This window comes from Schistocerca piceifrons, chromosome 3, assembly GCF_021461385.2.
Source record: "Schistocerca piceifrons isolate TAMUIC-IGC-003096 chromosome 3, iqSchPice1.1, whole genome shotgun sequence".
Lineage (NCBI taxonomy): Eukaryota > Metazoa > Arthropoda > Insecta > Orthoptera > Acrididae > Schistocerca > Schistocerca piceifrons.
In genome coordinates this window covers 499,178,865-499,205,766 of record NC_060140.1, presented here as the reverse complement: position 1 = coordinate 499,205,766, position 26,902 = coordinate 499,178,865, and the positions used below count along the sequence as shown (strand labels likewise).

Genomic DNA, 26,902 nt, shown 5'->3' with positions numbered 1-26,902 from the left:
TTTGAAGAAATGACTCTTGCACGGTGATGTGTGTCCACACCGCACAACTATATTCAGGTGGTACAGAAAATTCCAACAGAGGACAGGAAGGATACGCCCATCAGTTACAGAGGAAAGCACTGATGCTGTGAGGAAAATGCTAGACGATGACATGTGAATGACCTATAAGCAGATAGAGGATACTTTAGGGATAACTGCACCCACAATTCATTCGATTCCGCATGATCTTTTGCAAGTAAAGAAACTTTGTTGTCTCTGGATGCCTCATTGACAGAAGGGAAAATCACTCAGACTGACAGAAGAGCAGATCACATGACGTGTGACTTGGTGCTGGGACATGTTAAAGAAGTTTTATAAGGGACAATCTCAATATGTGAATAACATCGTGACAGGGGACAAGACTTTGCTGTATTATTACGACATGCCACCTAAGACTCAAAACGAAGTTTGTGTCTTTGAAGATGGCACACCTGTAGCTGTCAGAAAATCCTGATCACTAAAGGAGAAAGTGATTTGAAAAGTCCATGCAAAAATAAATACTTATGTGTATGGGGTAAATCTTTTTTATTTTTCTACAGTCTCCTTTTAGGCTTATACACTTCATCCAACACTGTTCTAATTTATTGATAACTTCCCAATAATAGGAATTTGACAAGTCTGCAAAATAGCTATTAGTTGCTACAATCGCCTCCTCGTTTGAATAAAATCTTTGTCCCACCAGCCATTTCTTCAAATAGGGGTAACAAATAGTAGTCTGAGGGAGCCAAATCTGGAGAAAATGGGGGGGGGATGTGAAACAAGTTGGAATCCTATTCCCATTAATTTTGCAACCACAACTGCTGAGGGGTGTGCTGGTGCATTGTCGTGATGGGAAAGGACTTTTTTGCGGTCTAATAACAATGAATAATGTGCACCTGTGATAGTTTTATCCTTTTCCAGATAGTCGATGAGGATTATCCCTTGGATTATCCCAGAAGACAGTCGCCATAACCTTTCAGGCCAAAGGACTGGTCTTCGTGTTTTTTGGTGCAGATTCTCCCTTGGTAACGAATTGTTTAGATTGTTGTTTAGTCTCAAAGAGTATAGTAATGTATCCATGTTTCATCCACAGTGACGAAACAATGTTTAAAGTCCTGCAGATTCTTCCTAAACAGCTGTGCACCATCCTTGCAACACTTCACACGATTTTGTTTTTGGTCAAGCGTGAGCAATCGCGGAACCCATCTTGCAGATAGCTTTCTCAAGTCCTAATATTTATGCAAAATATTATGTACCCGCTCATTTGAGATGCCCACAGCACTAGCAATCTCACGCACCTGAACTCTTCTGTCATCCATAACCATATCATGGATTTTATCAATGATTTCTGGAGTCTTAACCTCCACAGGGCATCCAGAATGTTCAGCATCGCTTGTGCCCATATGGTCACTCCAAAAATTTTGAGACCACTTGCAAACTTTTGTAATCGAAGGTGCAGAGTCACCGTAACGTTTATCAAGCTTCTCTTTAGTCTCCTGAGGCATTTTTCCTTTCATAAAGTAATGTTTAATCACCACACGAAATTCTTCTTCAGCCATTTTTTGACAATCACTCGACTTCCTTGATTCACACGAATGCCAAACACAAAGAAATAGACCAATATGCCTGAAACTTAGTGTGTGTTCTTTCCAAAGATACTACTGACTAAACAAGATGTCGATACACATCGGTGGTGCCATCTCTCTGACTTTGCATGGCCTTTTCAAACACCCCTCGTACATATAAAAGGTAAGTGTGAGTGTGTGTGTGTGTGTGTGTGTGTGTGTGTGTGTGTGTAAGACACAGTTTTATCCGTGAACACTCACTGCCACCCACTTACAATTGTGGTGATAGATAGCCCTTGGCCCTTGATCTCCTGCTATTGGTAATGGAGTTGGGTCGCACTGGGTGGAAAAAATTGTTTTCTCACATACTGTGTTTTCGAATAGTGTCTAAAATGCTTTGAGTGGTATTTCATGTGTCAGTGAGGGACAATTGCATACATTAACGAAGAGCATCAGAATTTGCTGAAAACCTTTTACAAATAGGAGAAGGCACCTATCCAACAGCCAAAAATTCTGGCTAACTCATTCTGACAAATTAATTGTGTAATATCAATGACACATAAGCGAAATATACCCAGGTATCACTGAAAGTTATACTAGTTCAGAATGGTTATGTGAGTGAGTTATTATATGACTGATACAAATGAAACTAAATCACCCTACTAGAGTTTTGAATTTGTTGAATGTTCTAGGAATTCCAATATACTGCCTCACATAGAAGGTTGGTTTGCCACTCATTTTACTGCAAAATCTAAATTCACTAAAACTGTAATTGTACAAGACCCTACATCAAACATTTGCAGAATAATGTCTGAAACCAGTATAATGACTGGCAAAGAAAAAAGGCAGATGTGCTTATACTGTGAATACTTTTAATATCATCTGGATTGCCTTGCAGTTTAAGGTGATTGTTATTTCCAGTATGGCTTACAGCATGAACAACAACAAAGCACAGGGCCAAATATTCCAACACAATGGTATTAACTGAAAGGGATTATGCTTTTCACACAGCCAGTTCAGTGGAAGAGGGGTCAAAATAAGAGAACACGCATCAGTTTATCTATAGTTATCATTTTTGAGAAAATGACGGTATAAGTTTTCGATGTACTTCAGGTGCCTTTTAGCAGTAACAAGTTCAATCGAAGTGGTAGCACAGCGGCTGGTGTTGCAGCTTCACACATTTGCATCCAGTGTGCAAAACCCAACAACTGCTTATTTACTTTCATTTATCTACCCTCGTTTGTAGAAGATTTCTACTCTAATGTTTCTTACCAAATCAGGGGATGCAAGGGTTTTATACCAATTGTAAAATTACAAATCATATTTGTAATGTAATGTGCATATGATACTTTCAGAGATATATTTTAAAATTCCCATATTCTTGTACTTCATTCTTAAATTAGCCTACTTTGTTAAGTCCCATAGTGCTCAGAGCCATTTGAACCATTAAATCACTTCTTACATTCATCCTTATATGTTATTCCTATGTTTATTCATCACAAAGATTTGGTGCATTCACTTGTATTGTACTGATCGTAGAAACATTTGGGCCATAGAAATTCCAAATACCATGCCATCATGCAAAGGCAGGTTTGCCAGACATTTCCTGCTATGAATCTCACTTGAGAAAGGAACTTCATTAACACTGCTGAATATTGCAGACATTGGCAATAATTTCATGGCAAACCACGTACAACAGATTATTTTTCTGAGAACAGGCCCATGCAGTTGATTATGAATGAATACATGTATTTTTATTGCATTGTATCTAGTTGTGATATCCCTTTGCTGTGCAATGAACTCTTAGAGCTATTCCACAGTTTTCAGATGAAATATTTTACTTGCCAGTAAAACCATATGTCACAGGGTTGACAGTGTGGCATACGCCTCAGAGGAATTACTTTTAATAAACAGGCTGGTATTCCATCTACACCCAGGAATTTTTCAACATATGAGATCTGTTCTAAAAATTTCAGAACTCTGTCTACATAATTTTTCTGCACTTACCTTTTACTTATTGTGCATGATCTCCTTTGAAATAATCTCCTCCACAATTTATTCGTAGCTCCTATCATCATTTCCATTTCCGGAAGTAGTCTTGGTGTGCCTCTTGCTGGATTGCACCTATGGTTCCGAATCTTCTCCTTTTCAATGAGGTTTTTAACTTTGGAAATTAAAAAAAGTCCACAGCAGACAGGTCTGGAGAGTACAGAGGAGGAGGCATTTTTTGTGCAATAGCCAGGTACTAACAGGGATGAATGTGTGAGCACATTATCGTGATGCAAGAGCCATGAATTGTCTTGCCACATTTCAGGCCATTTCCTTCTCAGATTTTTTTGCAAACATCACAACATGTCCCAGTAGTAGCATTGATTAACAGTTTGTCCCTGTGGCACAAATTCATGATGAACTAACCCTTCAAAGTCAAAGAAAACTATTAGCATGGCTATGACATTTGACCTGACCAGCTTTTTTTTTTTGCCTTGGGAACTTTTCCCGAAACATTGTGAAGATCGAACCTTGGTCTTCACATCATAACCATAGACCCACATCTCTTCACCAGTTATGATTCTCACACAGAACATCCTCTTTCTCATTTGTGTGATCCAAAAAACTCTTTACAGATTGTGAGACAAAGATCTTCCTGGTCCTGACTCATGAGCCATAGGATAAACTTGGCAGCAACAGGATGCATTCCCAGATGCTGTGTCAGGATTTCATGACATGATCCAACTGAAATGTTACACTCTTCTGCAATCTCTCAGACAGAGAGTCTTCGACTGGCGCACACAATTTTGTTGACGTTTCTGACATGAGCGTTGTTGGTAGACATCAAAGGGTGTCCTGTACAAGGGTCATCTTTAACTTCTGTTTGACCATTTTTAAACTGTGCGAACAATTCATAACACCGAGTAAGGCTTAAGCACTCACCACCATAGGCTTCCTGCATTATTTGGTATGTCTCTGTAAAGGTATTAAGTTTCACACAAAATTTAATGCAGACATGTTGCTCCTCTAACTCTGCAGCCTTTAAATTCGCAAACTATGTGACAACGTTCTACTAAATACAGCGCTGCACCATAAATGACATACAACAATGAAACTTACGGCAGTTCATATTAAACATAAATGTGTGCAGAGATGCCAACCGAATTTCACTCCAACACATCATTAGCATGAAATTACGAATGTTCTGGAATTTTTTGAACAGACTTCATACAATGCAGGATTGTTCTGCCCATCCCACGAATCACTTATGAACAAGAATGGCTCCATTTCAACATATAGTTGCTTAACTTTACCATGAACTGATTGAATGTTTCTTTTGCCAATGTCTCAGACTTTCTCGCATTTGCATACACATTCAGATTTATTGTCATTAGTCGGTTCATCTCTTGTACCACTTCAGGACTGAATTTTCCACTAATTTGTTGAAGCCAGCTGAAGGCTGATGGCAGGAGTTTCCCGGAAAGTATTTCCCTTTACAGGGTGGTACACAAATGTGTCAAGTGAGTTAATAGGTTGATTAGCAAGTTCCACGAATTCTTCACCTTGACGTGACAATATTAATTTACTGCCAATGTGATAGTCACATCCAGTTTGATCTTTCTGATCACAAAATGAGTGTTGAATTGCAGAAATATATCAAGCATCTGATTTTTAAAGGTATCTGCTGTTTACAATAATTCTTTGAACATGCAGGGTTTTCCCCTTCTGCTAACATATTTGGTAACATGTTGCAGCTGAATCCTATACTTTACATTGAATGACTCACACAATGTTTGTGAAGTCTTTAGTTTAAAATCTTCAGACTGCAATGAAGCTGCTGTCAACATTGCTTACTGCTGTAACATTTGGGTTTCAGCCAGATGGCTCTTCTTTCTGGCTTCTTCAAAATGACTGTAAACCCACGAATTGATCTTTTTATACTTTTTGTGGTTTGTCCCATCCTTCTCTACATGGTTCTTTCATCGGCAAGAGTCGCGCCATGGCCACAGGTGTGTGCATGTGGGTGTCCATGTGGCTGTGTATATGTGAAAGAGTGTACTATTCCTGGAAAAAGAGCTAGAGCTCAGAAGTTACTCTGAATGCTGTTTTCTGTTGTGTTGTGCTACAACCATCAATCCATTGTAGGTGAGTGGTTGCCTTTCCCTTATGTTACATAAAATGAGTGAATATGATATCAATATTTTTTTGCAATTTCTTTTGCAGTGAACATTCAGCTGAAGCTTACTGACTTCCCATGCAATCTTAAGGTAAGAGAGAAGTTTCATTCTGAAGAAAATTTGGAAACCTACAAGAATTTTCCTCATGAGCAGGTCCCACAGATCGGACTTTGTCATCACCTCAACCCACAGGAAAAATAATTATCAAAATCTGAACTATGAAGTCATCCAAAATTCTAGTTGGAAAACCACACTCTTTGTTATACTTCTCAATTGGTCACGATCCCACTTTGTTTATGAACTGAAAACTCTTCATATTCATGAGAAACTGCTCTGAAATTAACCTGAACCAACAAAATTGTGTATATATTCCCTGAAACTTCAAAGACATCGAAGACAATATCTGAAAGGAATTAGAAAAAGTGACAAAATTTTGTGAATCACACACAATACTGTTAATAATTGCACGAACACTGTGGGGGGGTTTCACCATACAGCTACCCACTTTTGAGTATAACCAGTGTCTCTTAATATTACTACTCATAGCAATACAATATAAAAAACTTTTATTACTGGGTAAACAGTCCCTACGTGATTTGTGAGCATGAATTATAAATGTCATGCTGTCGTCAGGAAATGCACCAATATGGGAATAGCAGCTTTTACGTTATTGGTCAGAACGTAAGCAATTATGGCGGTCGCCGTAATTCACGCGACGCCATATTTCGCGACAAAATACTCTTATTAGTCACTGTCATATCTAGTTTCATAACAATACATACAACTACATAAAATAACTACAATGATTTTGACATGCAAGAAGAATTAGTTCTAGTGAGAGAAAGAAGTTTATATTTACTGGTGTTTCAACAATGACTACCAGGCAACTTTTAATTCGCCGATTGTAATTTTATTTTCGTTAGCAGAAAGCAAACAAACTAAACAAAGAATTTATTTGAATAGAGTCTGTAATTCTTATAATTTTAATAGAGAAAGAAAGTTTCTAGGTCAGGGGATAGCGTTTGGCGAAATCTCTTAACTTTTTGTTGCATACGAAGCGTTGCATTGGGCAGCACGATGTCGGCGGGTTACGATGATGAGAGCAGGATATAGGCAATTCTGCTGGTTAATCTTCTCCAGCGAAACGCATTCCGGCACAATTGTATCATTAACCCCGTGGTTATTAACAAACTGCAAGACGCCAGTATACAACCGTTGTTGACATGTCCTCTCTTTCAAAATACATTACGTAGACATCGCTCGTTTTTACACTTTACGCACTGTCCATGACGCTATCGTCCATAATTACACATTTCAAACTTCGACAACATCACTGAAAGTCACTTATATTGCACAGTTAATTAAAGTCACTTTCACGGCTTGATAGAATGTGATAACAGTTCCAACACCCAAAACCAATACCAGCAAAGTTCATTCGCATGAAAGCACAGTTCGTGTCGGCCACAACAAAGTATTGTTAGCGGCATTTTCACAGTCCGGTTTATTTGCTCGCAGGCGATGGCATTACATACCGCAGTGGTAAAGAGAATTAACAATCTGATAGTTCGGTATCACTGCCCATACAATTACGTATGCTTTTCATAAAACACAGTACTATTTTTTCACGCACTCTTCACAGTCACACCATCCACCATCCCCTCTACTACACAACAACCTTTCGACTATCAATATCACTGTCGCTGTCCCCTGTCTATAGATGTTATATCGTTATCGTAAGTTACATAAATCTTTATATGTGTTATTTTTCACAATAATATTTCAAAAGAATATTACAAACTTTACCACAGGTACAAAGCAAGAAACATATTTATCCATTGGCACACATAATAATCACAATTACATCTTTACATTTAAAAATCACAGTAGAATGTTATATAATCACAATTAGAAATGCCCATATGAACAAAAGAAAAAGAATAGAAATCTAAAGAACATCATGAAAAAAAATAAATTTATACGAGTAATTAGCAATGCCTTCATAACTTCCAGGGGCACATTTCCTTGCTTAGTAATTTTTGTTTCATGGACATTAGGTCGTGGTCTACAGCATATTTCTGTGCCTAATGTTTGTCTCATAATGCTGAAGATGCCTTCACAGGCCAGGGATTTGCAAAGAAGTTTCAGACTTAAACAAGTTTAGCTTGCTGAGCTTTAATATGTTTGGAAATGATATCCAAGTTTTTACCGTCTATGATGATGTCTCCAGCATTATGAGAAAAAACATTAGGCAAAGAAATACAGGGTGCACATAAAGTCCAGGAACACTTTCAATTATTTATTGTCAAGAACCAAACATTGTACAGATATCATACATGTCATTTTGAAAAGAAACCTTGAAAGTTTTTTTTCTCTCTCCATGTATACTACCACAGCGTAGTTTGGTAATTTGCTGATAGTCAGTGCTAGTTGCAAATATAGTGAGTTCAGGTGCTGAGTGAGCTTCCTGCGTGTTGGGGTTTGACAAAATGAAGTTTGCTACAGCAGCTCAATGGATGTTTAGAACCAAGTATGGTAACAAGCCACCAACAAGGAAACCCATTTACCACTGGCACAACAAATTCATTATGACGGGTTGCTTGTGCCCGGCAAAGAGAAGCGGACGTCCCAGTGTGACTGAACTGAATGTGGAGCACGTACAAGAGACATTCATAAGAAGTCCAAAGAAATTGGTGCATCGTGCATCTCGTGAACTCTAAATGCTATCGGTCTCTCCTTTCATCTTTCATCTTCCACCCAATTTTCAACGTGAAGTTCGTGGGTACCTGAACACGGGGCTGTCAGATCGACTGTGCTACAGAAGAGGACAGCTGATTCATGAAATGGCGTCCCTGATCACCAGATCTCACTCTGTGTGACTTTTTCTGTGAGGAAACATTGAAGATCTGGTGTATGTGCTGCCTCTACCACGTGATGTGGCAGAGCTCCGAGAGAGAATACAGGAAGCGACTGCCCAGTCGATGATGCCATTCTGAGGCGGATAAGACAATAATTCGATTACTGTATGAACATCTGCTGGGTCGGTCATGGTTAGCACATCTAATGTTTGTAAAAAGTACTTTCAGAGTTTCTCTTCAAAATGTAATATGTATGACGTCTGTACAATGTTTAGTTCTTGTGCAATAAATAATTGCAAGTGTTCCCAGACTTTATGTACATCCTGTATTCTGTGGACCATAACCTAATGCCCATAAAACAAAAATCACCATGGTCCCATGGTAGTTTAAAGTAACTGTCCAAGTCTGCACTATGTTCAGAATTACATACTAAAGTGGAAGTGGAAGTATATGCAGTATTGCAGTTAATGAAATCGGAGCTTAGAAACAGTCTTAATAGTGTTCATCTGACTGATACAATCCATTTGATGACCTGTGGCTTCACTCCAAATACTGAGATGTTAACTAAATTGCATTTAAAAATCTTGATTGATGTAAAAAACTTTCTTTTTCACAATAGTAGGCTTGTTCCTAACTTGACACTTCTGTGCAAGATTAAATAAATGAAGCAAGTTAATAGATGTATAATAAATAGCATGTGTTCTTGCTTATAACCTTTTGCTAAATTAAAAATGTGTGCAATATTTCAAAATGAGTGGACTAAAACTAAGAGGCAAAATAGTTACTTTTTTTTTTAGCTGCAATGAACAAAACCACAGCAGTCACTGCAGGACCTTTTCCAATAAAGGAACTACATGCATATCACATTCTTACAGTGACTCACCTGCCTGTGACCTGCCAACTGGGCAGTTCTTTTGCTCAACCCTGGCCTAGAACTAACACAAGCAACATGCTTCTGTACACAATAAGTGTTTTACTTGTAAGTTTGGTCTCTCTCCTCCCCGCCCCTAATCAAATGAGGAATGGAAGTATGCAAAAATAACTCATTTCCTCATTTTTACATGGTCTATAACTGTCTGGAGGGCAGTGCTGTAGCTGAACTATGGCGCTTCATTAATTCTAGGATGTGGGCTTTACAATTATGGTTGTGATTCACTCCATATTGCCAACTGTTCATGTCCTTTTTGTGGCATGTTTTCATAACAGAATCTTTCAGTCTGTCTGGGAAAATACCACTACGAAATGATCCAGTACACAGGTAATTCAATATATTGCAAAGCTCAGCTGAGAACATTTACTTTAAGAGAATTAATAACAAGCAACAGTATTTAGGTCATGTAGGATGTATTGAATATTACCAACCACCTTTTAACACTGTTCTCAGAGGGAGATAGGGAGAGCACGAGAGAGACCCAGGATTATTTTTCAATGTGTTCCAAATTGGTCTTATCTTGTAGCTGGAGAAGCCAAGTTTATCTTCCAATTAACATACATTTTGACATGAATGACATTAGAGTCTAACAACATAATTTGAAACATAGCTTAGTCCTGTTACCAGTGCCTCTAAATGCTAAACTATACCTTCTATTAGTTTTCCACAATATTCTGATTTCATTTGTCACCTAGAACTTTACATATAATTGCTCATTAGGCCAAAATTTCTCAAAGTAGATATTTTTTTGCCACTAGTCTTCTAAATAGTTTGATGGACGCTGCCTCAATTTCCAATACTGTACCGATCTCTTGTTTCCCAATGGCTGTTGCACCCAAAGTCCTTAATCAGTTGTTCTATACAGTGACAAAATTCTCAAATTGTATGAGACGAGTTAGATTATGCGAAATCACATCAGACAAAATAAGCTCTAAAACAGATGTACTCCAGAATTTTTGAAATTTACATCTTCCCTTAGGATTACCTCATATCGTTTAGAAGTTAGAAAGGTTAACAATTCATAATGTTACCTCACGAATAACTCCAAATCACTGGCTCAAGCCACGTATATAGTGACTATTACTATCACCTTTCCAAAATGTTCTATTCACACAGAGGATTTAACATGCTAAACACTGCAAAAACTAAGAATAAGAATGTTTTTGTATTTTTATCATTTCCTAAATTTCATTTCCTCAATTAAGTGGTAGCTACTCATTTCACAATAACTGGATGTTAAGCTATGTCCATTCATATTCAACATTCCCATTTCCTTGGTAAAACAATTTCAAAAATACAAGTTATAATAACCAACATAGTTTGTAGCCTGACTTCATTTTTCTCTAATAATTAGATGTAGTAAATTTACTGTTTATCTTCATGCTTTTAAGGCCTAAAATTTCTATGACACTTCCATTGATACCAGTTTTACGAATGTTGAGTTCAGCACACCAACAGCATCAATCAGAACCAAACCCATATTCAATCCTATGACTGACACAGTCTCTCACGTTGACATGACACACACCTCTTCAGTTGGTATCAATCATTTCTACAGTTTGTTATCCAATTTATCTTTAGTAGGCCGCTCTCTACATTATTGTTCTGATCCATGCCAACACACTTTCTTGCTCCACACATCATAACAACATGATCCTATTCTACAAAAATACAGAGAACTGTCACTTGCCCGAAGCATGTATTTTGCTCTAGTAAGTTAGTGGCCCGGTATTTGTTAACCTAGTTCTTCCTGCAACAACTGGTTCACACCTTCTTTCGTAACTATGAATTTATAGCAAACTTTCCCTTTTAGTCTGTTTTCCTATGAAATGGTTTTCTATTGAAAGCAAGATGAGCATTGGCAACATCTATGTAACATCCTGAAATGTCATTTAAATTAAATACAATTGTTGTACACATGGCAAGATCTACTGGTGTTGGAGGGCACTCATGACAGTCTGAATATAAAAAGTGACTGTTCTCTCATCCTCCTTCATACCAAGCATCAAAACCTTGCAAGAATCCAGCTGTACAAACAGATTATACTTAAAATTATCAGTACAGTTAATGAAGCTATTAACATTTTAGCTGTGTGAAAAGGAAGGAGGAGGATTGGAGATGAGAGAGCAAGACAGCATATGGCATGTATGAGAAAAAGGAAAGGGAGGGAGGGGGGGGGGGGGGGGGGAGGGAGGAAGTTAAGCAAAACTGAAGTCTCAGCAGACATTCTCACTCACTGTGTTTTGGAACTGAAATAGTGTCACTAATTCATTTTCCTCTTTAATACAACCCCCCTCCCCTTAAGTGCCATTTTCCATGTTGTTCTTTGAGGAAGGCACTGGGAAGCAAAAATTCAATTCAATAATGGTGGAGCAGTTGAGGAGTTAATGTTCAATCAGTTGTTGGGAGCAACAATATGTTTTTGAGGAAGTTGTCAATATATTGTCTCATTTACAAAGGAATCATCAGTCTAAAAGTATCTACAGATTTCTGTAATTTTATCTGTGACAAATTAATAAAAGAAAGAAGTTCAGTTTGTACCAGAATGGCTCTTGTTTGAACATGAATGAGGTGAAAGTCAGCACATTACATACAGTGAATGATGACCATGTTTCTGAAAACTACAAAATGTTACTCAACAGACAGCATACATGAATACAAATGCCAGTAGAATATATACAACATAGGACAATCTCACCACATTTTAACAATGAATCAGCTATCTCATCTGACACAAAAGGAGAAATGCACTGCATAATGTGGGTAACTGAACTTAAAAAGTTACTTACCCTCAAAGTCTAAAGCAGGATCTATTTTAGGTGAAAGGAATGCTATAAAAAGATTTAAGTGGTAGATTCCCAGTGCATATGTAATTATGTACCAACCCTGAAAAATAAGAATAATTAATATTAATAGTGTTCTGAAGTAAAAATTGTGGACTTTGAAGCAAAGGAAAATGGTTTCCTCAACAGGAGTGCCAGTAAATGCAACATTTATGAACTTCTCAAAGCAGTAAACACACATTCTTAAACTGCAAAGAAAACAAAAGTACTGTGCAAATTATAAGAAATCACTGAATAGTACCTGTTAAACAAGGTAAGTCAATGTACCCGATGAGCACATCGTGACAGACTACTCTATATTTTTTCTGTAAATAAATAGGTCTATATGTTTCAGCCACCCCAAACATCAGGTTTTATAATAGTACTTCTCAATACATTGCTGTGGGTAACACAGATAGACTCAAAAATTAAAAAGTCTGAGTAACAAAAAAGTGCAGTTTCATAAGTGGTAACTGTCATATTCTCAACCACTGTAAATAAGGATTGTATAAAATAGCAAGGAAACTTAATATGACTAATGACAACTGCTAAAAGAACAAGTTATGTAGTTAACACTGAGATGGCAATAATATTATTTTCATTTTCAAATGAAAAAGTAAAGTAGCTCACAGTGCTGCAGCTGTGAGTGTAACAACAACAACAACAACAATAACAATAATAATAATAATAATAATAATAATAATAGTTCAATGTGGTGAAAGACGATACTCTCTCATCATGCCTCCAGGATAGAAGACACAACAAAACTAACAGTTTGGCCTAGATTCCCACACAAATGATTTAACTCAGAGGTAACAGTTTTTCTGTACACAGAACCTTAAAAATCTGGCTTAAGATAATGTCTGCTACACAGAAGTTCACAGTATTTTCAATAGTGACAGGATGTGAAACCACAGTAGCCTTTCAATAGTTTGGTAATACATACATTTAACTCAAACTACACAACTACTTTTGAAGTAGTCTACATCAAATTAGCCGTAATTTCAATGTAAGATGGACACCAACTTTTTAGACATTGAATCACTGTAAGAAGCAGTGACATATCAATGGCCTCCTCATTTACCAGATTGGGACAATTTGCAATTGCTTGATATTGGTGTATCTTAACCCTGTGGCACATAGCAACCACTATAGTGAACAGCTGTTAATGATAGATTCTTTGGTGTTTCCCATCAGTCCTGAGGCTGCAAATGCACGAAGTCCACTACAATGGGCGGTCCCTTCTGGGGTTGTGCCCTACCTGCATTTGCAACCTCATGACCGATTGAAAATTCCAGAGAAGTGACCATTGAAAGCTATCCACTGCAGTGACATTTGCGCACCACATGATTGAACAAAATCTAACTGCTAATCTGCAAAACAAATATGGAAGTCAAAACCTCTGTAATGGAATCAGAAACACTGCCTTGTAATTGTTGAAATGTACTATGAACTACTCCACCCAAAGACTGACCTAATGTCAACATCAGTGGTATCGATAGCTACGATGCCACGGCATTGATGCAAGTTCTTAGGTTGGCACTACAACACTGACGACAGTGCCCTCTAGCCAGTGCTGTGCAGCTCTACAAGCGCCGCTCCAGATTCAGCCCATTTGATTCCGAGCTGACGTACAAACAACTTGGCTTCTACTTCATAGGGGGCTAGCCATTACAGACTTTGTTACTTCCGTTACTTCAATAATAGTTCGTCCTACTACTAGTGGCTATTAGTGTAGATGCCTATCCAGCTTCGCAACCTACATGCTCTTCAGTGCAAAGTTACGTATGTCATTGACTACTATTCTCAATTAAATGTTCCGTAAAGTTAAACGCAGTACTGAAACATTTCACCTCTTCCTGCTCCTACTCACTTCCTACATTACGCCTACCCTTCAGTTAACAGGAGCAGACAGACCCAAGTGCCGCATTCCAGGTGGGATACAAAAGAAACAAAACAGCACAACAGACCACACAAAATACAAAGAAAAGGCAGGATGGTGTGGAGGCAATGTCAATGCCTCCATAACCAATGCCCACGCTAACTGAGGAACTTAGATTTCAGATAAAAATTCAAGGACCAATACCTGAAAGGAGAAATACTTTCATGAAGAAAACTGGACAGAAGCAACCATGTGAGGGTCGTCTGCTAACATCCTGAGACAAGGAAGAAACTATTTAGTGCGAAGATCCAAAAGACGGGACAGTCCAAAAAATTTGGATCACAGTGAGGGGGGCCCAAAACTTTCAAAAGAAAAGGGAAAGGGGGAGGCGGCAGCTCATACCAGAGTATGGGTCAACCTAGTATTGGCAATACAAAAATGGTAGAGGCTGGTCGATTCCCTGGGAGAGGCAGACGGAATAATGCCATGTGGTGGAAGTCTCCTTGATTACACGGAGTTTATTAGACAGGAAGGTAGCCTCCCAAGAATCAGGCCACGATTGAGCAAAAAGGGATTTGATGTGAAGCCACAAATCCTCCTCTGGTGGGAAAATAAGGAATGGGGGCGGGGTGGGGGGCAGCCAGACAATCAACAGGTTCATTACCCAAGATACCTGCATGGCCAAAAACCCAAAGGATATCAATCGAACAAGCAGCAACACCACCACCAAGATCAGCAAGAAGGTCATGGGTGGCAGAGACCAAGGGGTGGTGGGAAAAAACACTGAGCAATACCTTGAAGGCAGCTCATTGAATCTGTACATAACAAAACTCGGGTGAGTGAGGACTCTTTAATGAAGCAGAGGACCTGATACATGGCCATCGATTGCACAGTAAACACCCCCACATACGGCAAGCAAGAGATGGTGTTCCATGCCAACAGAAGACTTGAAGGCATATTCCCCATGTTTGGTGGATTTAGAGCCATTGATGTAAGAAACAATGGCATCCTAAAACTCCCCTAAGAGTGTTCGGAACAAACAATGGAACACCACTGGAGCGATGAGAGCTTTGAGCCATGGAAGAGATCCATCCAAATCCGTGGCCAAGAAACTAACCAAGGGGGTGTTGTCAGGAGACAACACGTGAAAGAGGACCAAGAGAGGAGATGGAAGTCACAGCAGAGAGAAGCAAGGCAGCGTCCAACCAGTACAACCATCCGAGGGTGAGCAGCGTGCGGGTGACAGACCGAAGATGCAAAAAGGATAGAATAAGGAGGGGTGAGCAGGAGGGAAGAGAGATAGTAATGGCATAAAAAACCAGGGGCTGCGACCACTGAATTGAAACAGGAGGGATCCCAGCATCCAGCAAAAGACTATCGACAAAGCTAGTGCAAAAGGCACCAGTTGCTAAACGTATACTACAATGGTGAACTGGGACCAAGAGAAGCATTGTGGAAGGGGCAGCTGATCCACAAAATTTGTCAACCATAGTCCAGGCGAGACAGAACTAATGCATGGCAAAGATGGAGAAGGGTTGAATGATCTCCACGTCCCAAGAGGTATGGGCAAGGAAGCAGAGAACACTGAATTTACGAAAACAGCGAACCTTCAGATGACATACATAGGGCAGCCAAGTAAGGTGTTGTCAAAAAGAAGACCCAAGACATAGAATTTGGGAGACCACGGTCAAGCGTTGGGGTGGAGCTCCGTATCGGGATGGACCACAATACGGTGGCAGAAATGCACCACCCTCAACATAAGGGAAGAGAATTGAAAACAGTGTGAGATTGTCCATTTGGACACATACCGGATGGCACCCTGGAGATATCATTCCACTGAGGCCACCAAGTGGGAGCTAGCACAAATACAGAAATTGTCCACATATGGAGCAAGGGTGATCAATGATCTGGCAGATGCCATAAGTCCATTAATAGCTATGAACAAAGGGAACGCCATTCTCCTGTGTCCGTGAAGAGCGAACAGTGCCAACCCAAAATCTGAACGACCAATGGGACAGCGACTGGAGAGTATAAATCGGTAGGGGGCCCAAAGGCCCCACTCCTGAAGCTTAATGAAGAGGCTTGCCAAACTGAGGCTTCCAACTGAAGCAGATGACTGACTGGAGAGATAAAAGGTCCCAAGATTCAAGGATCCAACTGAGCCAACAAGCCACCATCCATTCTAGTAACTTGCAGGAGACATTGGGTAGGCTGACTGATTGGTAACTATCAAGGGATGACAGATACTTGCAGGCTTAAGGATGGGAACTACTATACTGTGTCTCCATTGAGGGGGGAAAAATGCCTTGGAGCCAAATATAGTTAAACACCTGGAGGAGATATTACCATTGTGGAGGATTGAGGTGTTGAAGCAATTGGTTATGGATGGAATCAGGCACAAGAGCTGAATTGTGGAGAAGAAAGGGCCAGAAGAAGCCTCCTTCAGTAAAAGGTTCATCATAGGATTCCGCCTGACAAGGGGTAAAATATAAGCAGGAAGCTTCAGCCTGCTGTTTCCAGACGAGGAAGGCAGCTGGATAGGAGGCTAACGCCAATACCATCACAAAATGGGTTGTGAGGTGTTGCACAAGAACTGATGGACTGGTACAAAAGCCTCCTGGAAGAGCAAGGAACAGAATGGGGAGGGAGCCCCATCACTGTTGGAAAAAAAGGGAGGTGGGGGAGGGGGGCTGTTCTTCAGCTGGAGAGGAGGAGAGGAGGGCATGGGAACAACAAGGGGGGAGGAGAGGAGAGGAGAATGGGACTGGGGTAAGGAAGAGGAAGTAGCCGGAAAGGACCTAACAGAGCCAACAGTAGAAGTCATTGACATATGATTAAGTTTCTGACGAGATAAATGATACAGGGATTTACACTCTTGTATCTTCTTTTCTCTCTTACAAGCCATGCAATCTGGTAAACATGGAGAATGACGGCTGTGGCAATTAAGGCACACAGGTGGTGGGAAATAGGGGTTCCCTCGTGCAGTAGGTGTCCACAGTCAGCACCCAGAGGGCCCACTGAACATTTGGGAGAAGTGCCAGAAATAGAAGCACCAAGAGCACACCACAGGTGGTGGAAGATACAACTTCCCATCATGCCGTTCTCGGGGAAGGGTATCTCCCTCAAATGGCAAAAGGTGCTAGTATCTGTGCAGTTGTCCTTCCGACCTTCCTGCACATGCTAAACAAAATGAACATCCCTTCATTCCAGATTGGCCAGGAGTTCCTCATAAGTTTCAAGGATGAGATCCCTCTGGAAAATTACTCCCTTGACTTTACTAGGAGACAGGTGAGGTGTAATGGACACCAGTATGTCGCCAAGATGAACATAAGCATGAAGAGCTACAGATTGGGTAGCAGTAGTAGTGTTGATCAACAGGGAACCCAACTGCTTGCCAAACTTGTTTTCCTTGTGGCAGTTAATGTACTTCGTGCTTCCTAGTACAGACCAGGTAGTGGGGAAAGTGTTTCCTCCTCCCAGGATGTAGCAGGGAAGGGAAGCTACAGGGTTATAAGCAGTGGCATTCAATGATCCATTGCCAATTGAGATGACTATAGAAGAACAGCCAGATTACTGGATCTTGATACATTTCACATACAAAGCATTTGCCCATACACCACCCACTGCGACCAGCAGCTCTCCCCATGTGCGCCAACTAGTCACAGCAAGGACAACCTGGCACAGTGGCCATTACTGGGCTCTACATGCTCCAAAATGATAAGCAATCACTCCTAGGCAAACATGGGGATGCAACAGTTCGGGTGTCAGAAGTGTGATCTCAGTGTTGTCAGGGGGGCTCAGCCAGATGGGTAAATAACAGCCTCACCATGCGTACTGGCTACAAGCCCTGCTGACCTAGTGGGGCGGACGGGGGGCTATGGTGGGGAAGGAAAAAGGGAGAGGAATTCCCGCCGTGGAAGCTGGGGAGAGAGTTCTTCCCAAAATGGCTCATACTACAGGCAAAAAATATGGAAGTGGAGGTCAAACCCCATACAGGAACCAAAAATGTTAAAAAGGGAAAGAGAAAAGGAAAGGAGAACAAAACCACATGGATAGCCAGGTCGAAGGAAGTAAACACACCGAGGGAGGGGAAGGATGGGGTAGTGAGGATGGGGAGGGAGGGGCATGGAGAAGGAAATGCAGGTTGGGAAGCAAGAATTGGCTGCAATAGCTCATGGTCCTGTGGTTGCCACACACAAACTCACAAAAGAACCACGAGTCCTACACAGAGTGGTTCACTTGCAGTGGTTTGGAAATTACCTAATTTGTTGACATTCATGTGAGAGAGTTTTTCCTACAACTTATATATAATTTATCTATAAAAAATAATAATGAATAATGAAAGTAAATAAAAGTGAAACTTACAACACTATGAATCAAAAGTCAAAAATTGAATTTTTTGAATGTTTACACATTGCATTTATTCAGCTATATGCAATAGTTATGTTTACAAAATATAATTAGTTATATGTGAAACTTATCAAAATGATATCCACAAAAGATGACTGTCATCTGTGTTTGGTTTAAGATGATGATTATGATTACCACCACCACCACCGTGTGGTATTTATCACAACTTCATCATGGCCATTTCCGTTATTCCATCTTGTGTCCAATACTCTTGCTCCAGCTGCTTCGTTTTCCTGCAGTTGCCTTGGCAGTCCTTTGCAGTGACAGAGAGGAAAGCAGAATTTACAAGATTCTACAATCTTTCCTTCAACATGTAGCAGTGACATTGTTCTCCCTGTAATTGTGTTTTATTTTGGCCCATACCAGTTCTATCTAACAGAATGCAGTTGTAAGGTGGCAAACAGACTACTCTGTGGCCTCCGCTCTAAATGATTTTAACAAAGATGGAAACTTTTTGTATGGTTTGTTTTTCTTTATTGTTGATAGCAGGCCAGCCTTCCTCATTGTGTCGGTGCAGCCTATTTTCCTGTCTTGCAGCCACTCTACATAATAATTCTGCAATCATTAATTAATATTTATTAAACATCCTGTCAAACTGCCTGCTGTGGTACGGCAGCATTATCCATCACACTCACAGAACTGGGTGCAATATTAGGCGTATTTGCAGACTATTTTTCAAAATTAGCGGACTTCATTTGTCCGTGATAATCACCCATAATAAACTTTGCCCAGAACTGGAGATGTGCTTTCTTGACGAATTAGTTCTTGGATACGATGCTAGCAACAGTCAGTCTGAAGTGCTATCCCATACAGTAACACCTGTAACATTCTGCTTGCCAGCATTTGCCAAATGTCACATTATCTATCCACAACTTGTACAAGTACAACACCTCACTGGTGCCTTGCCTGATGTTTTCAATCTGTGCCATGAAACTGGAATGCAAAAACACAATGTCCGCCCACCACAGCAACACAATTCAATTATTATGCACTCAACACCAAACAAGATTCATTAATTTCAATATTTTTGTGAGATGAGTGCATTCTCATCTCCGTCCAATCTTCTCTTGCAAAACTGGTAAAAGCTACTGCAAGCTTGGTACAATCTGTTTGACATTCTAGAATACCTCCAGTGCACTTTGAATAACCTGCGTATTGAGACTGTTTTGTGCATGACCTGCCACATTTCATCCTAAGTGAAAGAAATTATATTTGTCAGGCAGTTGGGCCGCACTGAAGGTATGGAAAAATATGGAAACTAAGCCAGAGCCAAAGAAACTAAGCCAGAGCCAAAGAAACTAAGCCAGAGCCAAAGAAACTAAGCCAGAGCCAAAGAAACTAAGCCAAAGGTAAAGAAACTAAAAAGTCTAAAGTATCCTCTACATAAGCAATTTAGCTATGTTTAGGATTAATGTAGTACATATTATTGAAAAATGGAATACATGTTTCTAAGTAACTGTAAGGAACAACATCCTAATGACCATTCATTATGAATCAGTGATGAATAAAGGAAAATATTAGAGATTTGAAATTTTAACAACATAACGAGACATTACTTTTCCTTTTCAGAGGTATTAAATATTTGCCTGCATGAGATTTGGAAAATATCAAAAGCAGTGTAAAACTAAGACACTCGTTCCTGTGTGGGAAGCAACCCTTAATTGAGACCATAAGTAAACTGGGCAAGGCCTTTCCCCTCTTGTTCTGCCTCTCAGTTCTGTAATCTTTTTCGTTCACTGCTGCAAATTACTGGTTTCCTTTTTCTCTTAAATTAATATACATATAACACAGCTACAAGCTAAGCTAAGCTTTCACTAAAATTTTACCTAATGACAAAAATGGCTGGTCTTCTGGGCCTGAAATTTTTCTAAGTGGCTAGTCTTCAAAGTGTTAAGTTTTGAATGAGAGTCAAAAGCTCTGCGATTTAAGAAATTCATTGCAAATCCTCACACATGTAACAATTCATCTTGCGTAAAAGGTAATTTACTTCCATAGTAACACTTTTCAAACCACAATTAGCAATATTTTTGCGCAACCTGTTAGAAATAGGTTCATTTGAACAGTTGCCAGAAAGTGGTGCCAGGAAACATGCATTACTGTGAATGGACAGCTGTTGTTGCTGTCTTCAGTCCTGAGACTGGTTTGATGCAGCTCTCCACACTACTCTGTCTTGTGCAAGCTTCTTCATCTCCCAGTACTTACTGCAACCTACATCCTTCTGAATCTGCTTAGTGTATTCATCTCTTGGTCTCCCTCTATGATTTTTACCCTCCACACTGCCCTCCAATGCTAAATTTGTGATCCCTTGATGCCTCAGAACATGTCCTACCAACCGGTCCCTTCTTCTAGTCAAGTTGTGCCACAAATTCCTCTTCTCCCCAACTCTATTCAATACCTCCTCATTAGTTATATGATCTACCCATCTAATCTTCAGCATTCTTCTCTAGCACCACATTTCGGAAGCTTCTATTCTCTTCCTGTACGAACTAGTTATCGTCCATGTTTCACTTCCATACATGGCTACACTCCATACGTATACTTTCAGAAACGGCTTCCTGACACTTAAATCTATACTCGATGTTAACAAATTTCTCTTCTTCAGAAACACTTTCTTTGTCATAGCCAGTCGATATTTTATATCCTCTCTACTTCAACCATCATCAGTTATTTTGTTCCCCAAATAGCAAAACTCCTTTACTACTTTAAGTGTCTCATTTCCTAATCTAATTCCCTCAGCATCGCCTGATTTAATTCGACTACATTCCATTATCCTCGTTTTGCTTTTGTTGATGTTCACCTTATATCCTTCTTTCAAGACACCGTCCATTCCGTTCAACTGCACTTCCAAGTCCTTTGCTGTCTCTGACAGAATTACAATGGCATTGGCAAATCTCAGAGTTTTTATTTCTTCTCCCTCGACTTTAATTCCTACTCCAAATTTTTCTTTTGTTTCCTTTACTGCTTGCTCAATATAAAGATTGAATAACATCGGGGAGAGGCTATAACCCTGTCTCACTCCCTTACCAAACACTGCTTCCCTTTCATGCCCCTCGACTCCTAACTGCCATCTGATTTCTGTAAAAATTGTAAATAGCCTTTTGCTCCCTGTATTTTATCCATGCCAACTTTAGAATTTGAAAGAGAGTATTCCAGTCAACATTGTCAAAAGCTTTCTCTAAGTCTTCAAATGCTAGAAACGACGTAGGTTTGCCTTTCCTTAATCTTTCTTCTAAGATAAGTCTTAAGGTCAGTATTGCCTCACATGTTCCAACATTTCTCTGGAATCTTTCTACCAGTTTTTCCATTTGTCTGTAAGGAATTCGTGTTAGTATTTTGCAGCTGTGACTTATTAAACTGATAGTTCGGCAATTTTCACATCTGTCAACACCTGCTTTCTTTGGGATTGGAATTATTATATTCTTCTTGAAGTCTGAGGGTATTTCACCTGTGTCACACATCTTGCTCACCAGATGGTAGAGCTTTGTCAGGACTGGCTTTTCCCAAGGCTGTTGGTAGTTCTAATGGAATGTTGTCTACTCCTGGGGCATTGTTTCGACTTAGGTCTTTCAGTGCTCAGTCAAACTCTTCATGCAGTATTGCATCTCCCATTTGATCTTCATCTACATCCTCATGTTTTCTCCTTTCATCAATAAAATTCAATATTTCTTCTGTTACCCAAGTATTTCTACTAGCCCTCATCTTTTTACCTGCTTGATACTCTGCTGCCTTCACTATTTCATCCCTCAAAGCTACCCATTCTTCTTCCACTGTATTTCTTTCCCCCATTCCTGTCAATTGTTCCCTTATGCTCTCCCTGAAACACTGTACAACCTCTGGTTTAGTCAGTTTATCCAGGTCCTATCTCCTTAAATTCTCACCTTTTTGCAGTGTCTTCAGTTTTAATCTACAGTTCATAACCAATAGATTGTGGTCAAAGTCCACATCTGCCCCTCGAAATGTCTTACAATTTAAAACCTGGTTCCTAAATCTCCATCTTACCATTATATAATCTATCTGATACCTTCTAGTGTCTCCAGGATTCCCCCATGTATACAACCTTCTTTTATGATTCTTGAACCAAGTGTTAGCCATGATTAAGTTATGCTCTGCGCAAAATTCTACCAGGCGGCTTCCTCTCATTTCTTATCCCCAATCTATATTCACCTACTATTCCTTCTCTCCCTTTTCCTACTCTCAAATTCCAGTCAGCCATGACTTACATTTTCGTCTCCCTTCACTACCTGAATAATTTCTTTTGTCTCATCATACATTTCATCAATTTCTTCATCGTCTGCAGAGCTAGTTGGCATATAAACTTGTACTACTGTAGTAGGTGTGGGCTTCGCGTCTACCTTGGCCACAATAATGCATTCACTATGCTGATTGTAGTAGCTTACCTGCACTCCTACTTTTTTATTCATTATTAAACCTACTCCTGCATTACCCCTATTTGATTTTGTATTTATAACCCTGTCTTCACCTGAAAGAAAGTCTTGTTCCTCCTGCCACCGAACTTCACTAATTCCCGCTATATCGAACTTTAACCTATCCATTTCCCTTTTTAAATTTTCTAACCTACCTGCCCAATTAAGGGATCTGACATTCCACACTCCGATCCATAGAATGCCAGTTTTCTTTCTCACGGTAACGATGTCCTCCTGAGTAGTCCCCGCGCGGAGATCTGAATGGCGACTATTTTACCTCTGGAATATTTTACCCAAGAGGACGCCATCATCATTTAACCATACAGTAAAGCTGCATGCCCTTGGGAAAAATTACTGCTGTAGTTTCCCCTTGCTTTCAGCCGTTCGCAGTACCAGCACACCAAGGCAGTTTTGGTTAGCGTTACAAGGCCAGATCAGTCTATGATCCAGACTGTTGCCCCTGCAACTACTGAAAAGGCTGCTGCCCCTCTTCAGGAACCACATGTTTGTCTGACCTCTCAACAGATACCCCTCCGCTGTGGTTGCACCTACGGTACAGCCATCTGTATCACTGAGGCACACAAGCCTCCCCACCAACGGCAAGGTCCATGGTTCATGGGGGGACGGACAGCTACTATGACAAAATATACTCATGCTTGTGTTTGCTCTGATCCTACATATTTCACCGCCATTTCTGTTATGAATTTCATGCACAGTGGGTTTCACGTGACCATGTGCTGCACTGCAGTATGTTTTTCAGAGAGGACATATAATGTTATCATATTTAGGGCAATTCTTTTATCATATAATAACATAAGAAATGCAAAATAAGAAAGCAGTCCTTGACATAATAACTGGACTCTACAACTCAAAGTACCCTAATATTTTGCTCTGTGGTGACTAACATAAATTTTTCTATTCATACTCTGCAATAATTACCTACCATTTCCAATAAGATTTACATCCACAGAGCACTGCAGGAACCTAGTAAGAAGAAATACAAATTTCTTGGGGGGGGGGGGGGGGGCGGAAGAAAGAAAGAAAGAAAACCAGTTGTTCATATAAGCCAGAACTAAGAACAATAATTTTTTATACCTTTGAAAAAGTCATGAAAAAGTTAATGTTTTCTGTGAAGCCAAGAAACTGTACAACTGACAGTTTATATTCTACTCCAGCAGCAAACCTAAATCTTTGTGGGGAGTTACAACGATAAAACATGGTGTGTTGCCCAGCCTATAATTTACCAAAGATTGGCATTCTGTAAATTTGAGACTTAAACAACACAAATTAAGGAATAACATCAAGTCTAGTGGCGGCACCTTACGAGTGTCGAAACATTTCTGTAATCAAAAAACAGTGTGTTTCATGGAAGGCAGATTTGTAAAATTACACTAAAGCTGTCAATATATTTGAAACAAAACATTTTAGTCAATATTGGTCAAATTTTCCTGCTTAGTCATCTTCAAGTGAACTTTTATATATGTTCGTATGTATATAGCACTAACAGATCTTACATCATGTACAAACAGGATATCAGAATACTCTAAGAGCTTCGGAATTTTGTAAACCATACTGAAATGCATCATAATCAGCTAAAAGTGCACATTAGTATGTCCAGATTCACACTGAAGTAGTCCCATACCTGATATTAAGTTTTATTAATGTGGTTTCCAGGATGCCAATTTTCTTGGAGTACCAGTATTGTATTATCTCATGTTTGGCTCTTTATTATGACCTGGTGCCAAAATATGAAATTATGCACTTTAAATTCAGTGAACAGTTGAAACCAGCCATAGTGCAGAATGAAACACTTTGTTTCAAATAAATTGGCTGCCTCTGCGGAAAATTTCTTTAGCAATTTAACAACTCTAACTTCATTCTTCTGCAATATGATTAATGCTCGACTGACAATAATGTGGAAATAAAATAATATCAGAAAACAACATATTTTACTCTCCCGTAATTATGTGAATGTATTTTAATTTACTTGGTAGCTCCCAGCTGCAAGAATCTGTTTTGTTTTCATTTGACGTGAGAGCTGTAAACAAAGAGGAAACAGCAAACTCGTGAAACAAATGTTGATCACATGGAGACTACTCCCTCCATGACAACTCTCATTGCTTTGCATATGAGCAAATCTGGTAGTTTGGGCAAACTAGAAAACTTTTTCTAGTTAGCATCTGGTTGCTTGCTGCTACTGCTTACACAGCTAACGGCCACACTTCAGGCAGCCAGAAGCGAGAGAAGACACTGCTGTTATGTGACTTTAGCTCTGCATATGCTCTTGAGCCCACTGGCAATTGATCAAAAGAAACTAATGCAAACCACTGCAACATGCTCATCGAAAGCAGTTTGTTGTTATGAAGTATTTTATAATTTTCATTCATTTTGCTGTCAGTAGATACTTGTGTGTGCACTGTGTTTTGTTGTAAATGATACAGTTTCTTTGCAGTTTCAGTTCAATTTTGATGTTCTCTTGTCTATTCCTGGAATTCTAAAAAATTGCCGTTTTTTCCAGTCTACTCCCTGATGAAATAATTTCTGGGTTTTCGCCAAATTTCCCAGGCCATACACACAATGTGCTAGGATGTTTGAAATGAGTGCACTTACCACTGAAGAGTGAAAATTCGTTCTAGTTTCTCGGGTTTTGCTGCAAGTACTTGCTGAAAATGTCAGTTCCTGAAAGTTTTTATCAAACTTTCAGAAGCTGTGTGTGTTCAGCAGCTGTGTGAAAATATCAGTGTCAAAAAGAAGAATGGCACAAAAACATATGTGCTGAAACAAATATACCATTGGACTCACTAAATACGTAACTGGCACCAACAGCCAAGGAAGTGTGAAATGAATTTACCAATAAATCTGTTTCACCAGAAGGGAAAGATGAGTGGCAGTACAGGTGTCTAAATTTTAGCAGATTTTTTGATGTTACCATAAATTCAAATGCATTAAATTTGTAATAAAAGTAATAAATACTGAATATTTGCTTGTACAGTTGACAATAGATGTTTGCAATTAGCATATGACATCCTCAGAAAGTTTATAATGTAAATGAAGTTCCCTCATTTTAGTTCATTCAGAAGTGTTTCTTGATAACATCAATACGTCCTACCTGTATCCATTTTTTCAACCCGACATTTCTTTTTTCCCTGTTCCTTTAATTTTGTGTTTCATCACTATTTTTATTTACTAATAATAATGATGCAACAATAGTGGCAAAAGCTCTCGTTTTTAAGCATGGCTGCACTTTTGCAACAAGTAGGTGCAGAAAATTCCTGAAATTAACTTGCCCCCCAATGTGAAGTAAACCTGAGGAAGTTTTGTGCTACTGTAAACTCCTCGACAAGTGCTTGCAGAAGTTACTTGATAGTGGACAAGCCTTTCAATGCATACAGTAGTACTTTGTGTCCAGTCATAGCTCAGCATAAGCAGCACTCTGGGATAGATTAATATCTTTCAAATAGTGCCAATTTTCTCTGCTTCTGGCAGCACCAGGAAAACTGTCAAGTTATCATGACCAAACAGCAGATCATTATTGCATACAGAACTGTCATTGCATGCAAATTCATGGTGAGTAGCAGTTGATGGCATGAAACAGGAAAAAGAGGTACAGGTTAATGCACATGTAGACTGGTCATTAAAGAGCAATCCTACATTCTACAGATGGTACTGAGGCAAGATGTTTAGTGCTCATCGTTTATAGGATGAACTCCACTGTGCTCCTGATTTGGCAAATTTATTTTATTTGAGTTTGTGACTGGCTGCACTTCCTGTCGCCACAGTGGTTAGTTACTTCAGGGAGATAAATGCTTCATCTGCCTGTGAACTGTGT

At 39.5% G+C, this 26,902-nt stretch overlaps 1 protein-coding gene across 1 annotated transcript in view; it reads right to left on the bottom strand.

Annotated features, from left to right (window-relative positions):
* LOC124790045 (protein RER1) overlaps positions 1–26,902 on the bottom strand; it is a 73,605-nt gene that overhangs the window by 10,586 nt on the left and 36,117 nt on the right. Inside the window, exon 4 of the mRNA XM_047257601.1 lies at positions 12,325–12,421. Within this exon, the coding sequence (XP_047113557.1) occupies positions 12,325–12,421 (97 nt within the window). The remainder of the gene's footprint in view (positions 1–12,324; positions 12,422–26,902) is intronic.